This window comes from Haliotis asinina, chromosome 16 (genome assembly GCF_037392515.1).
Source record: "Haliotis asinina isolate JCU_RB_2024 chromosome 16, JCU_Hal_asi_v2, whole genome shotgun sequence".
In the NCBI taxonomy this organism is placed as follows: domain Eukaryota; kingdom Metazoa; phylum Mollusca; class Gastropoda; order Lepetellida; family Haliotidae; genus Haliotis; species Haliotis asinina.
Window position 1 is genome coordinate 42510815 of NC_090295.1, and position 18613 is coordinate 42529427.

The window sequence follows — 18613 nt, forward strand, 5'->3', positions numbered from 1 at the left end:
CACCCGTTATGACTGCAGGAGAGATGGGACACAGAGACGTGTTTGACTTACTCGTGAGAGAAGGAGCTGATGTATCATTAGTGGATGATGGCGGAGACACCATCCTTCATGTGGTCTGTCTTGAAGGGCAGACATCAACAGTAGGGGTCAGTACGGCATGACACCTGTGATGATGGCAACAGAAAAGGGACAGAGGGACGTGTTTGACTTACTCGTGAGAGAAGGAGCTGATGTATCATTAGTGGATGATTACAGAAACAACATCCTTCATGTGGCCTGTATAGGAGGACATGTGGACATGGTGAAGTATGTCCTCTTAAAGAAGGTTGCAGATATCAACAGTAGAGGTCAGTACGGGAGGACACCCGTAATGATGACAGCACGATTCGGACACAGAGACGTGTTTGACTTACTTGTGAGAGAAGGAGCTGATGTATCATTAGTGGATGAGAACAGAAGGAACATCCTTCATGTGGCCTGTATAGGAGGACATGTGGACATTGTGAAGTATGTCCTCTTAAAGAAGGTTGCAGATATCAACAGTAGAGGTCAGTACGGGAGGACACCCGTCATGACTGCAGCAGAGATGGGACACAGAGACATGTTTGACTTACTCGTGAGAGAAGGATCTGATGCATCATTAGTGGATGATTACCGAAACAACATCCTTCATGTGGCCTGTATAGGAGGAGATGTGGACATGGTGAAGTATGCCCTCTCAAAGAAGGTTGCAGACATCAAAAGTAGAGGTCATTACGGGAGGACACCTGTGATGATGGCAGCAGAAAAGGGACAGAGGGACGTGTTTGACTTACTCGTGAGAGAAGGAGCTGATGTATCATTAATGGATGATTACAGAAACAACATCCTTCATGTGGCCTGTATTGGAGGACATGTGGAAATGGTGAAGTATGCCCTCTCAAAGAAGGTTGCAGATATCAAGAGTAGAGGTCAGTACGGGAGGACACCCGTCATGACTGCAGCAGAGATGGGACACAGAGACATGTTTGACTTACTCGTGAGAGAAGGAGCTGATGTATCATTAGTGGATGATTACAGAAACAACATCCTTCATGTGGCCTGTATAGGAGGACATGTGGACATGGTGAAGTATGCCCTCTCAAAGAAGGTTGCAGATATCAACAGTAGAGGTCATTACGGGAGGACACCTGTGATGATGGCAGCAGAAAAGGGACAGAGGGACGTGTTTGACTTTCTCGTGAGAGAAGGAGCTGATGTATCATTAGTGGATGATTACAGAAACAACATCCTTCATGTGGCCTGTATAGGAGGACATGTGGACATGGTGAAGTATACCCTCTCAAAGAAGGTTGCAGATATCAAAAGTAGAGGTCATTACGGGAGGACACCTGTGATGATGGCAGCAGAAAAGGGACAGAGGGACGTGTTTGACTTACTCGTGAGAGAAAGAGTTGATGTATCATTAGTGGATGAGAACAGAAACAACATCCTTCATGTGGCCTGTATAGGAGGACATGTGGACATGGTGAAGTATGCCCTCTCAAAGAAGGTTGCAGATATCAACAGTAGAGGTCATTACGGGAGGACACCCGTAATGATGACAGCACGATTCGGACACAGAGACATGTTTGACTTACTCGTGAGAGAAGGAGCTGATGTATCATTAGTGGATGATTACAGAAACAACATCCTTCATGTGGCCTGTATAGGAGGACATGTGGACATGGTGAAGTATGTCCTCTCAAAGAAGGTTGCAGATATCAACACTAGGGGTCATTACGGGAGGACACCCGTTATGATAGCAGCACGATTCGGACACAGAGATGTGTTTGACGTACTCGTCAAAAAAGGAGCTGATGTATCATTAGTGGATGATGACAGAAACAATATCCTTCATGTGGCCTGTATAGGAGGACATGTGGACATTGTGAAGTATGCCCTCTCAAAGAAGGTTGCAGACATGAACAGCAGGGGTCAGTGCGAGAGGACACCTGTGATGATGGCAGCAGAGATGGGACACAGAGACGTGTTTGACTTTCTCGTGAGAGAAGGAGCTGATGTATCATTAGTGGATGATTACAGAAACAACATCCTTCATGTGTCGTGTATTGGAGGACATGTGGACATGGTGAAGCATGTCCTCTCAAAGAAAGTTGCAGACATCAACAGTAGAGGTCAGTACGGGAGGACACCCGTTATGACTGCAGGAGAGATGGGACACAGAGACGTGTTTGACTTACTCGTGAGAGAAGGAGCTGATGTATCATTAGTGGATGATGGCGGAGACACCATCCTTCATGTGGTCTGTCTTGAAGGGCAGACATCAACAGTAGGGGTCAGTACGGCATGACACCTGTGATGATGGCAACAGAAAAGGGACAGAGGGACGTGTTTGACTTACTCGTGAGAGAAGGAGCTGATGTATCATTAGTGGATGATTACAGAAACAACATCCTTCATGTGGCCTGTATAGGAGGACATGTGGACATGGTGAAGTATGTCCTCTTAAAGAAGGTTGCAGATATCAACAGTAGAGGTCAGTACGGGAGGACACCCGTAATGATGACAGCACGATTCGGACACAGAGACGTGTTTGACTTACTTGTGAGAGAAGGAGCTGATGTATCATTAGTGGATGAGAACAGAAGGAACATCCTTCATGTGGCCTGTATAGGAGGACATGTGGACATTGTGAAGTATGTCATCTCAAAGAAGGTTGCAGACATCAAAAGTAGAGGTCAGTACGGGAGGACACCTGTGATGATGGCAGCAGAAAAGGGACAGAGGGACGTGTTTGACTTACTCGTGAGAGAAGGAGCTGATGTATCATTAATGAATGATTACAGAAACAACATCCTTCATGTGGCCTGTATTGGAGGACATGTGGAAATGGTGAAGTATGCCCTCTCAAAGAAGGTTGCAGATATCAAGAGTAGAGGTCATTACGGGAGGACACCCGTCATGACTGCAGCAGAGAAGGGACACAGAGACATGTTTGACTTACTCGTGAGAGAAGGAGCTGATGTATCATTAGTGGATGATTACAGAAACAACATCCTTCATGTGGCCTGTATAGGAGGACATGTGGACATGGTGAAGTATGCCCTCTCAAAGAAGGTTGCAGATATCAACAGTAGAGGTCATTACGGGAGGACACCTGTGATGATGGCAGCAGAAAAGGGACAGAGGGACGTGTTTGACTTTCTCGTGAGAGAAGGAGCTGATGTATCATTAGTGGATGATTACAGAAAAAACATCCTTCATGTGGCCTGTATAGGAGGACATGTGGAAATGGTGAAGCATGCCCTCTCAAAGAAGGTTGCAGATATCAACAGTAGAGGTCAGTACGGGAGGACACCCGTTATGACTGCAGCAGAGATGGGACACAGAGACATGTTTGACTTACTCGTGAGAGAAGGATCTGATGTATCATTAGTGGATGATTACAGAAACAACATCCTTCATGTGGCCTGTATAGGAGGACATGTGGACATGGTGAAGTATACCCTCTCAAAGAAGGTTGCAGATATCAACAGTAGAGGTCATTACGGGAGGACACCTGTGATGATGGCAGCAGAAAAGGGACAGAGGGACGTGTTTGACTTACTCGTGAGAGAAAGAGTTGATGTATCATTAGTGGATGAGAACAGAAACAACATCCTTCATGTGGCCTGTATAGGAGGACATGTGGACATGGTGAAGTATGCCCTCTCAAAGAAGGTTGCAGATATCAACAGCAGAGGTCATTACGGGAGGACACCCGTAATGATGACAGCACGATTCGGACACAGAGACATGTTTGACTTACTCGTGAGAGAAGGAGCTGATGTATCATTAGTGGATGATGACAGAAACAACATCCTTCATGTGGCCTGTATTGGAGGACATGTGGACATGGTGAAGTATGTCCTCTCAAAGAAGGTTGCAGACATCAAAAGTAGAGGTCATTACGGGAGGACACCTGTGATGATGGCAGCAGAAAAGGGACAGAGGGACGTGTTTGACTTACTCGTGAGAGAAGGAGTTAATGTATCATTAGTGGATGAGAACAGAAACAACATCCTTCATGTGGCCTGTATTGGAGGACATGTGGACATTGTGAAGTATGTCCTCTTAAAGAAGGTTGCAGACATCAACAGCAGAGGTCAGTACGGGAGGACACCCGTCATGACTGCAGCAGAGATGGGACACAGAGACATGTTTGACTTACTCGTGAGAGAAGGAGTTGATGTATCATTAGTGGATGAGAACAGAAACAACATCCTTCATGTGGCCTGTATTGGAGGACATGTGGACATGGTGAAGTATGCCCTCTCAAAGAAGGTTGCAGATATCAACAGTAGAGGTCAGTACGGGAGGACACCCGTAATGATGACAGCACGATTCGGACACAGAGACATGTTTGACTTACTCGTGAGAGAAGGAGCTGATGCATCATTAGTGGATGAGAACAGAAACAACATCCTTCATGTGTCGTGTATTGGAGGACATGTGGACATGGTGAAGTATACCCTCTCAAAGAAGGTTGCAGATATCAAAAGTAGAGGTCATTACGGGAGGACACCTGTGATGATGGCAGCAGAAAAGGGACACAGAGACGTGTTTGACTTTCTCGTGAGAGAAGGAGCTGATGTATCATTAGTGGATGATTACAGAAACATCATCCTTCATGTGTCGTGTATTGGAGGACATGTGGACATGGTGAAGCATGTCCTCTCAAAGAAGGTTGCAGACATCAACAGTAGAGGTCAGTACGGGAGGACACCCGTTATGACTGCAGGAGAGATGGGACACAGAGACGTGTTTGACTTACTCGTGAGAGAAGGAGCTGATGTATCATTAGTGGATGATGACAGAAACAACATCCTTCATGTGTCGTGTATTGGAGGACATGTGGACATTGTGAAGTATGTCCTTTTAAAGAAGGCTGCAGACATCAACATTTTGGGTCATTACGGGAGGACACCCGTTATGACTGCAGCAGAGATGGGACACAGAGACGTGTTTGACTTACTTGTGAGAGAAGGATCTGATGTATCATTAGTGGATGATTACAGAAACAAACATCCTTCATGCGCCCTGTATTTGAGGACATGTGGACATCGTGAAGCATGTCCTCTCACAGAAGGTTGCAGACATGAACAGTAGGGGTCAGTACGAGAGGACACCTGTGATGATGGCAGCAGAAAAGGGACAGAGGGACGTGTTCGACGTACTCGTGAGAGAAGGAGCTGATGTACCATTAGTGGATGAGAACAGAAACAACATCATTCACGAGGCCTGTATTGGAGGACATGCGGACATTGTGAAGGTATAAATCCAGCAAGGGCCCATGAATGTAACAAAAGTTATATAAGTCCCCATGCTCCTTAGTGTGGTGATCTACCCTCAGTTGTTGGCAGTTTCTATAACCCGTGTTTATATTGTGTTGTCCTCTATTGTATTTTCCTCTAAACTGTTTTAGATTTATTTGCTAGCCCAAAATGGATATCTGTGATATATACTAGTGGTTTTACTGTTCTTCGTCAACAGGGTTTTAGTTTGTTATATTCTTGATCTACAATGTCATTATTTAATTTGAAGTATGTTCTCGTCACGATAGTTCTGCAATATTGCTGATGTGACAATAAATATGAACTCACTCACTCACACAATCAGAACACAGCTTACCATGGCGCACGCTATGTACAACGCTATCAACAGTGAGTAAACAGTTCCTGAAAATAGCGTTTTTGTCCGTATTCAAGGATGTCAGCTTGCGAAAATATTAGCTAATGGTAACCACGTCATCAGTAAAAATTAAGCGCAGGTCTAATGTCTTTGTTTTAATTTTCGTCTGTAGAGAGATCAGAGTCAGTGTCTAGGGGATTTGATAAGTCCCGCCAAACTCTTAACAGTAGTCGTTGTCTGACTGGTTAAATCCGTTCAGCCGTATCACGTTTGACTGGACGGTCAAAGGTCGCTCAAAGGTTACCTGACGCCGCCTCCTGCTGGGGTTTGTTAGACTCCGTGTAGGAGAGTAACGAATAATACTGGGACTAAGTTTACTTAGACTGTTGTGGAACAGGATGTTAATCAGTGAAGATACTTTACTTACAGTGTTATTATCACATCGGTGGTTGATTCCAGAGATTTGGAATTTGTTGTTTCCACGTGTTTGGCATCTCACTGACAGTAAATCATGTATCTCACATGCATGACGAGAGGAAGAGTAATCCTCAGATCTCGGACCACCCCCGAAAACAGCGTTGTACTTGAGCCATAAGGAGGAGCGAAGGATTATTTTATTCATTTAGGAATAGATATCTTTGTTGAATGTAAATTTGGTATCAGATAGCTTGCTAGATACATTTCAACAAACTTTTGACGAAACAGCTTAAAAACACTAACTACCATTGTTAAATATACATGTACCCTGTTATAATTTGGTTTGGGTCTGCTACACATCCAAGATGATACACTTCCAATCTGTTTTGAAAATTGTTACACTCCAACTTATTTCAAACGCGGACTTTTTACGTCAACATTATCTATTGTATAAATGTATTGCTGAAATATTGCCGAGGTGACGTTAAATTTTAACTACTCACTATCGTATAAACATCAACACTTATCAGTTACCGTGTTTAATAATTAATAACCATCATGCTGATAAGATTCACATTCCTGTACATCACATGCTTGTTAAATGTATTCATTTCTATACTGAAATGTCACACTGATTGTAATAAACAAGTTACATATCCTCAGAACCATCTCTGTTCATTTGTACTGATAGATACAGAGTGAGTAGTATAGGGAATGGCAGTTCCATGACGGGTCCGCTATATTATCTTATTTAATTATGAACCCATTCTCTTCCCACAGTGGTTACTTGTCATATCTTCCTACGTAACCTCTGTTCTAATACGACCCCTTCATGGTGCGAGTGCTCAAGACTGGTGATTGGAGGCAATCAGATTTAGTAGTGCAATCAGCGACCTTGTTTCAAAAGTGATCGTTCGCAAGGTCTCGGTAATTTCCGGATGCATCGTGAAAACTAGAACTTCTTCTCCAGCGCGATACTCAAATGTTTCTTCTAGACAGAACTCAGTCATGTCATATTTGTTTCTCCACATTGCTTCCATTTGTCAAGTTGAATCTAGGTCGATGTAACACGTGTTCTAATTGGACAGAAAAAGGGAGATAAATCTGCTGCCATTTTTTGTCGCCAGGGGATTTTATGAGAACCGCGAAATATGGCCGTAATAGAACAGTGTTTCGTAGGAAGACATGACAAGTAACCTCTGTGGGAAGAGAATGTTATGAACGGCACACAGTTGGAAAATATCGCTGAATGATGACAACTGAGGTCAGCCAGCAGCATTCGGTACACCAGGACCTCGAGGAGCCTGGCGATCCACCCGGCTCGTGGTCAGCTGTCGGGTGTCAGGACTATCATTGCTGCGTCTGTCGTCCGTGGGTTACAGTACTATACTTCATGCGTAACACATCTGTAGATACATATAAAAGCCTTAGTAATAAAATGTACACATGTATAAAATACAGACGTCCGGTCGCATGAACTATGGGGGCACATTACTTATAAAAGATCAATAAAATAAAATATAATTTATACAACCATTATCATACATCAAAACACACTCGGAATAAAGTAAAAGGTATGTATGTATGTATGTATGTATGTATGTATGTATGTATGTATGTATGTATGTATGTATGTATGTATGTATGTATGTATGTATGTATGTATGTATGTATGTATGTATGTATGTATGTCTGTATGTATGTCTGTATGCATGCATGCATGCATGCACGCACGCACGCACGCACGCACGCACGCACGCACGCACGCACGCACGCACGCACGCACGCACGCACGCACGCACGCACGCACGCACGCACGCACGCACGCACGCACGCATGTATGTATGCATCCGTGCATGCACTTAAACATGGCTGTTAAAGTCCTTGCCAGGCGCGGTTGTAAAATATCATATTTCATGAGGAATAGAAATTTAGTCTCTTCATTAATCGCCTTAGCATCATTTCATATGTCAGTCCTGAGGACAGAATAAAAAGCGCAATTCATCAAGAAGTGACGTTCATCTTCAATGTTATTTGCATGACAATATATACAGGTTCTATTTTCCAACAGAGTTGGGGGATTGGTGTAACGACCAGTTTCAATTGCTAAAGTGAGACAACCACTCCGGAACTTGGCGAGAACACTTCTTTCTTCTCTTTTCCAAACATTATGTCCTTGTATTATTTCCTTGACGATTTTGTGTTGATAGTTATATTTCAGAATCTTGTGTCCTGGTATAAATTCATGGGCGATTTTGCATTGATACTTTCATTTTCAGATTCTCATGTCCAGGTATAAGTTCATAAAAGATTTTATGTTGATACTTTCATTTTCAGAATCTTGTGTCCTTCTATTACTTCAAGGACGATTTTGTGTTGATACTTTCATTTTCAGCCCCTCATGTCCTTGTACCACTTCAAAGATTTTGTGTTGATACTTTCATTTTCAGAATCTTGTGTCCTGGTATAACCAAAGAAGATGTTGTGCTGATACTTTCATGTTCAGCCTCTCAGTAATACTTCAATAAATGAGCATAAATATACAGTTATACTATGGCACGATGTATTTATTTATACATATATACCCACTGAGTCCCAAACAATGGATGAGCATATAGATATCCCTACAGCAGCGCCCACCACTCACACAAGGAATCATTCAACAATAAAAACAACACAGATTTCTAACCAGAATATTTATTCACAATTTGTTCATATAAAAAAGCAAGAAATATTATTTTCAAAAGCCATCTGAACGCTAACAAAAGACAAAGGCAGTAACACAACATTGGTAAAAGAATGAAGATAAACAGTAAAAAGGAGGGGAGATCTCGTCACATAAAACAGAGGGATCAATATCCATACATCATGATAAAGTGGTATCAAGTTTCGGATATTCTCTGTCCTCTGTGTCAGATGATACTGTGGGTGCAATCCATAAAAGCTTTGTCATGCTATGACATTAGTCAGTCTATGATAATCTATAGACTTAGGACATCGGAACCTTACAAATACTTTTTGGATGAGAACCCTGAGCTGTTATCAAGTAGAGTCATTTCTGGGAGCATAGAGTCATCAAGATCCTCAAGTAACATTTGATCAATCTTGATGTGTTGAGTGGGTATGGTTTTAAGCCACTTTTAGCAATATTCCAGCAATATCATGGCAGGGACAAAAGAAATGGGCTTCACACATTGTACCCATGTGGGGAATTCAACCTGGCCTTCAGTGTGATGAGCAAATGTTTTTAACCACTGGGCTATCCAATCGCCCAAGCTTGATGTGAGTTTAGGATAATATTCTGAAAACCTGCATCACATTTGATTCTGTTTGCAGAATAATCCAGAAATAGAACAAAATATACATAAAGTCCACATTTCTAATCAAGTAAACGCTGAGCAAATCGTTTTAGAAGTTGTTAACACTTTACACCAGAGAAACATCCCTACCCAAATGCACAAATAACTATACTGAAATATTCTTATGTCAAAGCATATTTCACATGAATGCAAATACAAATCTACTTGACCAATCACCTTTACGAGTACAAAAATTGGAAGAACTTGGGAGCTTTGTTACCTCAAGAAACACACCTAAAGTTTTCTTGACATGAAACATGATGACTGTCGATCCCAATTATGCTGAATGAATGAAGAACATGGCATCAATCACAAGTCATAATGCACAGATACAGATGATGAAGCACGGGGTCATCATGCAGGAGAAATGAGGACGATTTTTGTCATGATGTCATGTCATGACAATGATCATTCCAAAAAGACGCATTATGTCATGCAGATAACAGATCAAGGCCTTGTCACAGGAGACATGACAGTGATACCTCATCATATCTCATGAAACAACATCCTTATGGCAGATGAAGAATGTACCATTTGAACGTGATCTTTTGATGACATGTCATGATCTTTATTATGCTAAAAATCTACCCCACTTTGTTATATACTCTTAAGAAAAGTAGGGGAACCTGAACTTTGGAGTCTGGTAGAAAGAAAACCCATTGAGGAACGTTACAATGACATTCATCTTGTGTATGCAGCATCATTTCAAGTTATCACCACATGCAAACACAATGCATGGGAAGCACATGCACAACATGGGAGCCTCCTACAGATGCATGTGGTGCCATTATGAATCTTGACGTTTTCCATGCAGGTCAATGAATCATTGTAGACCATCTGTGTATGGTCAGAGTTTTCAGGGTCCAATCCCACACTACTGACTGAAAATCTGAAATTTTCATGTCATACTCCAGTCACCTAACAAGGGGGATAACTGAACGAACAGCTTTACTTTGAATGAAATCTATGCTGTGATGCATTCTAAAAACATCCATTATTACTGTATCTACATTGATTCAGTCCCATATATCTCCCAATTTGGACAATCGTACGTTGAAAGAACAGTTCCCCTACTTTTTTTTAAGAGTATGCTTTAGGGTGTAATAACTGAATGCTGAAGTCATACAATAAAATCTAAACAGATACTAAACAGGCTCTTCCATGATAAAACATGGTAAAAATTAGGAAAAAGCAATTATGCATGAAACAGCATCATCGGGAACAATTTCTGGATTTCAAGGTGAAAACAGTGATAACAAACATGATATATGGCAGAGCAAAAAACAATCAATCACAGCAATTCAGATCTTGGATTATACTGCCAGAACCCACACAGCACATTTCATAAGTAATCTGGATCAGAAATTCATTATTATTTTCCATATATTGTGTACATGTGAAGGTTCTGATGTAACAACTGAAAATCACAGAGACTCTCTGGGCCTACCTATGATTAGAAGCTAACTGACAGGGATCTTGTATTCATTGTATAGTTTGATATATGGAGACTTAGATTTAAACTTTGTAAACTTTTAGTACAGGTTGTTGTTTTGAAAATTGGACATAAGAACCCAAGCTAAAATAATCCCTCAACTCTGATTAGAGGTAGAGAGAATCATCAAAACTTTCATTTATTTTGAAAACTGGACATCCAGACACTGAATTGACAGGGTTGGAGTTTATGAAAGACACAAAGTGGAAAAGGCAGTGCTGAATTTGCAGACTGTAGAGTAGTAAGCATTGTTTCTGACATTCTCACCCCTTATCGATTTCAAAATGGTGGTGTACAGAGGAACTGGGAAGGATTTTTACGATCAGTCATACAATCTAATCATGTTCTGGGATGTTTCATTCCAAGTCTTCATGTTCCGAGGAAAGACATTTCATGTACATAGTTTTTCATTACTGAAATCAGGTACTGATATTACAGAAAAACACACATTTCACTTTTTCATATTGGAAAGGATACATGAACATGCTTCTTTCTACTTCTGGATCAACACAAAACACTGACAGTTTTTCTGGAAGTCTGAAATTAATAATGTGATGACAATGACAAACTTAATGTCTTCTCACATCTTGCTGAGCAGGGGATGTCATCTACATACCTTAGAACTATCAGTGATTGACTGCAGTTTCTTTAGGGCGACAATTCAGTCGAGAGGACATCATGACATCAATGACTTCATTTCCAGGGAGTTTATGAGGATATCGTGACATCAATGACTTCATTTCCAGGGAGTTTATAAGGATGTCGTGACATCGATGACTTCATTTCCAGGGAGTTTATGAAGATGTCATGACATCAATGACTTCATTTCCAGGGAGTTTATGAGGATGTCATGACATCAATGACTTCATTTCCAGAGAGTTTATGAGGATGTCATGATATCAGTGAGCAACAGTGCAGTCAAGAATCTATACATGACAACAGTTCCAAAGGCCTTTTGGACAACAAATACATACATCTAATCTGGAAGGTCACATTCTTTGGTAAAATTTTGGCTGATAGATTTTCTGGCTTCAAGTGCAATGAGCAACAAGTAAACGTATCAACAAGCTCCATTGTACAGACCACACCAGGAACACCACAGTTGACTGAGGTCCTAGTCTTCGTTCCTGTTATGGCTGTAAATGTCCCATGGAAGAAGTTACAGGAAGTCAGTGGGATTACAGAAGGTTAAATTCAAACAACAAGACAACAAACCAAACCAAGGAATAAACTTTCTGACGGATTCCTTCTTAAAATTGGGATGCAAAGGACAGTTTAAGATACACTGATATCACAAAAACCTGTATATATATCAGATCAGTATTTACATGTTATTCAAAGTCTAAATAATGACTTCATGATGTATCTACAGAATGTGTTCTTCCCAATAATATCAGTCCAATCTGATGTGCACCCAGGGTATCACACTATATTCCCATTCTGGATACATTTGACTGATAGGTATGTATGGTGATGATCAGATCACATGTCTGATACAGATGAAGTGAAGCTGGCATCACACGTCCTCAAACAACTGGTGTGATGTTGACATCACTCATCTGATACAGCTGAAGTGATGTTGACATCACTCATCTGATACAGCTGAAGTGATGTTGGCATCACCCATCTGATACAGCTTGACTGATATTGACATTACACATCTTACATCACACAAGGGAATGAGATAGGTAAGTCTGTCACTTCTTCCGGTCAACACGAGCATGTTCACCAGAAGTCAGTTACTTTGTATGAACACCCAGAGATACCTTAAACTTTTGTAGCTGCTTTTTCAAACTTGTTCAAAAGCTCCGAACATCCACCTTCAACTGTCTCGTGACATATCCACTGCTCATCTGTGCACTGTTGCCCGATCATTGCTAGGAAGTAATGAATAAACACAATGTCCTTTACAAGGGACCATCTGTAACAGTCACCAGCCCAATACATGGATATTTAACACCTGATGGTGCAAGTTACAAGATAGTGAAACATTGCTGCAGAAAGTCCTTGTTAGTGGAGCCCAACACCAAGATCCACAAAGTCAAATCATGAAGAATACATGCTCTCATGGCAGCCATCCACCAAAACATAAAATCCATTATCAGGGCCATCATGTAGTATCCACAGGCCCCAAACCATGGATGTCACCAATATCAGGGAATGTCAACAAATATATATCTGAATATATATCATATGCCTGGCAGTCAAATGTTTTCCCTGTCCAGGATTACTGACACCTGAATCCTTTAAAATGATTGATGAAATATATCTTTGATCAGGGCATGTCACTTCAATGCACATGCCCGAGCACTAGATATTCAATGCCACCTGTGATATAATCCAATAAGAAGCTGCCAGTCTAGTACTACATCACACCTTACAGGGAATGTTATGGTATATATACAGCTAGCGTCTATGGCAAGATGCACCACCCTCCCCTGCATAGTCACAAGTTATCTCCCTTCATGGAGCTCTCACAATGTGGCGGAGATAATATCTTCTGTCAAAATGTCTCTCGCCTGCCTGAAACACACTAGTAGTACAGACAGCTGGTGTCTGAACATATCCCAGTTGCCTGTCCTCCGGCCCTCAATGGCTCCCCAGATCAACCCTGGAAACACTGTCTCATCGTTCAGGTTCTCGGGGTGAGGAGACACTAAAACGTTCCTGAAACAAACATTTGCAATGAATTTCAAAAGTTCAATTAAAGTTGAAAACATTTTTCGCTTTTGTTCATGCTTAGTTATTTGTTGCTGGTTCTTGCATACTTATAGGAACAAATCTACCAGTACTGTGAGGCATATGTGTCAGTGTTGGGAGGTATCTCTACCTGTGCTATGAGACATCTCACCCTGTGCTAGGACACATCTCTACCTGTTCTGTGAGACACCTGTACTTGTACTATGAGACACCTGTACTTGTACTATGAGACAACTGTACCTGTATTGTGGATGCCCTGGAAAACCCTGCTGTGCTATAAAGGCTCTTGACAGCTGTATAACTTGATCATTCATCTTGTGCAAAGCAAATTCACTGAAACAGAACAAATATGATCCAGAGTAGGTTCAGAGAAAAGAGCCAACAGATGCCGGAATGTTCAGAAGATAAAAACATGGCAGCCTTTTATTTACTGGCCATGCTGGATGAAATATAATGTGTTGCATGTAAGTTGTTCCTAGCATCACAAGCACAAAATATGCCTTTGCATTGATTATGAACTTCATGTTACTGGTTATAGTGAGTGAGTGAGTGAGTGAGTTTAGTTTTATGCTGCTTTTCAGAAATATTCCAGCAATATCATGGCGGGGGATACCAGAAAATGGGTTTCATACATTTTACCCATGTGGGAATCGAACTCGGGTCTTCGGTGTGACGAGCGAACGCTTTAACCACTAGGCTACCCCACCGCCCTACTGGTTATTATAAGACACCTATGCCAAGTGGATGGAATATAAATGTTAATATCCAGAATAACTGCAAATATTTGGTGAAAACTGGGTGTTGATGATAAATATTCTATGCAAAAAGCTTTGTCTGTAATAGTTTATACCAAAACATAACCTACAGTCTTATAACCTGGATTGGTGTGTACGATTAGTTTTACACTGCACTCAGCAATATTCCAGCTATATGGTGGCAGTCTGTAAATAATTGAGTCTGGACCAAACAATCCAATCTTCAAGTAGTCTTTAACAATATCATTGCATGTAATTGAAATCCCGACAGGATTGTGCCTTGGTCGTTCACCATTGACAACCTTGACCTTGACCTGCCCTGCACTAAAAAGAGCCAGGGAGCTTAATGTCTGTAAATGAAATATGTCCCAGCAGATTGCACACTCTTTTCAGTGCAGGGCAGGTCAAGGCCAAGGTCGTCAATAGAGAACAGGTATGACACAATCCTGTTTGCAATGAATAAATGTATGCAAACTCATTATGACAGTAAGGTGTAAGTGTCTCTGAAACTTTGATTAGAGTGTGCTGACTGGTGCCATCCAATCACCATGTTTCAGTGCACATTATTTGTGTATACTGTGAAATAAACAAGAAAATAGGTGTGTTACTGCTAAGAATGCTGAGCAGGGATTTTGGCTGAAACAAAGTTGGTGCTTAGTGCTGAGACCCCATTAGTGACAGTATATACCTTGATGCCAGTTTTTACTGCTACAAGCTCCTGTGTAAACAACCAATGTTCCCCTCTGACAAGTGAACTTACATTATCTTACCTCACACATAAATGTCGCTGTCTGATTGGCTGAGCGCTCTTCTATTATTTTCAGTGCACCTCATGTACCACTGAGGTGTACTGCAATACACCCTGATACCAATAGCAACTCATTTGGTCCTTCATGAAAGTTATCGCAAATAACATTGCATCACATATGGAAATTACTGATGTTTTACAAATGCAAATCGATGGAAGGAGATAATTTTAAATCTGTTTTTCTTGTGTCATTCGCCATATCTGGCAGTGGCTATGCCAAAATTTGCCTTGCAGTCCAATAAATAAATTTTGACAAATCATTCCAATGTAGTCCCCGTGAATATTAAGAAGGGGAATTATATCGTGGCGACTAAACTGAGACAATGCCTACAGGAAAAAACAGCAAGATGCAAGTTTCAAATCATTTGATTCACTCAGGTTGGCTGAAGTGTACAATCTGATACTCATACTTCAAATAGTTCAAAATTAACATTGAGGTGTTTGGTAGGAGGTACCCTCGATGTTTGTTTATGCTCAGGAAATGTAAACAAACATTGAAGGTACCTCAGCCCATGGTCCCCTCGTGACGAGCGAACATCTTATAATGTTCAGTGTTGCACAGTCAATAATTAGTAGAAATTTAGCTAAATGGTATATAATCCAAATATAGTCAGTACTTACGTTATTTTTGTTTTATCAATAGATGTAAAACGTTTCTGAAATATGTGTGCTGAATCTGTGAAATTTTGAATTGCAGCATACAGCACATCTGAAAGGGAAACAAATAGGTTATATGAGAGAGGGTGGTTTGAAATGATGAAGTGATTGTGATAAAGTTTAAAATCAATCAGTATAATACATTTTGTGGTTTGAATGCAAACTCAAATGTTCAGACTGGTTGACCTACTGACAGCAACACACCAGCTTTTTGAAAGGGGAGAGCACATTACTGAGAAAACAGGGTGTGCACACTTGATTTTCACCCTGATTCTAATTTCATAAACTTCAGAACAAAAGGGGTGTGCGCATCCCTGATCCTGTCTGGATGCGCCTATGCACACATCAACTGTCATTTCCTATTGTTAAATATATCAAAATTTGTTGTCTTTTTCACCCACTCACACCAACACACACTGACTGCCACTTCCTCTATGTACTCCACTTCCTGTAATTAAATACGTACAAACTGTATCAGTTATAAAGATAGGCTGATACTTCAGCCATATTTCAGCTGAGTGACGGTCAACAAGTATTCTCATATTGTAACTGGTGACCACTATGGACATGTATTGCATCTCTATGTGTGCTGTTGCCATGACCAAGGGGCATGGGGGTAAGGAACCAGGCTAGTGGAGGTGACGGGATCAAGCCCACCTGTGACTGGGTGTAACACCCTTGGATTCAGCTTTGTGTGCAGACTCTTCCAGTGTTGTTAGTGTGTACAGTGCACTTAAAAGAACCTACGAATCAATTGGTACATGGCCAGATGGTGGCCACATGATTACGTGCGAACATCTAGTTGTGGGTACACCAACTTGCAGTGAACTCAAAGAGCTGGGAATGGGCACCTCGTTAAGATGAGAAAGCCTAGTAAGAAGGGAATTGAGATTGATAATAGTATGTGCTGTTGAGACTGACATCCAATGATCAAGGCGAAAAAATACCAACTCCTTGAGCATACACTAGTTGCATGTATATGTGTGTTAAGAAGTATCTTATATAAATAATGATAATTAACTTCGACATTCAAACAAGGGTCTGCAACAAGTGGAAATACCAATTTTGTCAAGTCACTCAATGAGATAAACATGTTTGTCAAGAAAAGCGAACACACTGACATTTCTCCCCATATCAACTATACAAAACAAAGATCAAGTTTCGGCATGAGAACACACCGATTCTAATCTGGGCACTATCGATGTCTCCCATGTATGGATCAAGCTCCATCTTGCCCTTCCTGAAGATGAGCTCATAGTTGCTGACATTGAAGGGCAGTATAGCACTGTCGGATAATCTCAGAAGCAGGTCAGTAACAATCTGTGTCAATGTAATGTGCAGCTTGAAGTCAGGATCGATGAGAGTCTTCAGATAATCGCTGTCATCCTCCAGGGTACTGTAGGCAGGATATGTTGGGAGGTTCGGATGTGTCTACAACAGGATTGACATATTCTTACACAGAGCATTTTTACATTAATGATGTTAGCACAGGAATACACAATGGTATTCTAAAGTGATCAAATGTAATGCATGTTATATTTGGAATTACACTATTTGGGGGCCAAGGTGACTTAGTGGGTTAGATGTCTGACTTTGTGTGGGGGAATTGGCTATAGGTGTCTGACTGTGAGAGTGTGGGTTCAAATCCTGGATGGGATTCAATCTGACAAAAGTACTGCAGTCTGTACTTTAGTAAGAAAGTGTAATCTCAAATAATAAAGAGAAATGAAAGATTCCAAAAGTTTGTACACTTGACATGGTGATTAGATCAAGTTTTCTGCCACTTTAAGCAATATTCCTGCAATATCCACATATAAAGAAGTGGGGAATCAAACCAGGTCTCTAGTCTGGGGAGTAAACACTTTAACCACTGTGCTAACCCACCTCTCCAAGAGTTGTTAAAAGCCACTGATACACTACTGTCTTGAATTCAATAACTTATATCATGAGTAGAGGAAACAGCAAATTTGTGGGCATGATCACCATGATATACTTACTATATTAACAACATTTACAGTATTACTACTTGTTACTACAGATATTACTACAGTATTACTACAGGTTGTGTGTGTGTGTGTGTGTGTGTGTGTGTGTGTGTGTGTGTGTGTGTGTCTATGTGTGTGTGTCTGTGTGTGTGTATTAATGGATACATGCATGTCAGAAAAAAACCTTGATTGAATGATTATATATCTTAGTACATATACACTACCTTCATGTCGTAGGTAAAGACCTGAGCTATATATCCTATATACAGTGGAAGCTGTCTAAACCAGCACTTATCAGGACTAAAGATATATTCCAGTATAGACAATGTGCTCGATTGTATAGCTGATGATAAATGTATAAGTTACAGCAGGGACTGAGATTGCTGGATCGGACAGATGTACATATACTACCTTTATGTAGTAAGAAAATTCTGGAGCTATACTATATATCACATATATGTATAAGTTCATATATTACCTTTATGGTGTAGAAAAATGCCAGAGATATGCTATATATCGTATACATATCTAAGTACATGGATTACCTTTATGTCGTAAGTAAATGCAGGAGCTATGCTGGGCACACCCACATGATATGCAAAGGGTGATGCATCACTGTCTCCGACAAGGTCGTTAATACTGCAAAAATATAAACAACTGATAAACTCCTGATGTGTATGCTCTGTTAGGAGCAAGAGTTACTAATATCCTATTTGAGCAAGGATTAATTTATCTGTATTGAATGAATCAACATTCCTTCAAGAGTACTCTCCCCTTTTTGTTTCAGA

At 40.9% G+C, this 18613-nt stretch overlaps 2 protein-coding genes and 1 pseudogene across 4 annotated transcripts in view; 2 read left to right on the forward strand and 1 right to left on the reverse strand.

The window, feature by feature from the left end:
- Positions 1-2332, forward strand: part of LOC137267794 (uncharacterized) — a 60648-nt pseudogene extending 58316 nt beyond the window's left edge.
- Positions 2333-2340: 8 nt separating this feature from the next.
- LOC137267795 (serine/threonine-protein phosphatase 6 regulatory ankyrin repeat subunit A-like) lies at positions 2341-5299 on the forward strand. Its single transcript, XM_067802234.1, has 3 exons — positions 2341-3903; positions 4105-4893; positions 5093-5299. Exons 1-3 carry the CDS (start codon positions 2341-2343, stop codon positions 5297-5299), a joined length of 2559 nt encoding a protein of 852 aa, XP_067658335.1.
- Positions 5300-8750: 3451 nt separating this feature from the next.
- The window catches only part of LOC137268084 (putative N-acetylated-alpha-linked acidic dipeptidase), a 137598-nt gene continuing 127735 nt past the window's right edge, over positions 8751-18613 (reverse strand). For 2 of the 3 annotated variants that reach the window (XM_067802591.1, XM_067802592.1), the window contains exons 15-19: positions 18371-18464; positions 17019-17271; positions 15805-15892; positions 13861-13953; positions 8757-13587 (exon numbers count right to left, since the gene is read on the reverse strand). In XM_067802591.1, the coding sequence (XP_067658692.1) occupies positions 13395-13587; positions 13861-13953; positions 15805-15892; positions 17019-17271; positions 18371-18464 (721 nt within the window). In that variant the 3' untranslated portion in view covers positions 8757-13394. Of the gene's footprint in view, positions 13588-13860; positions 13954-15804; positions 15893-17018; positions 17272-18370; positions 18465-18613 lie in introns of all 3 variants that reach the window. The other variant, XM_067802590.1, reaches the window with a different exon arrangement.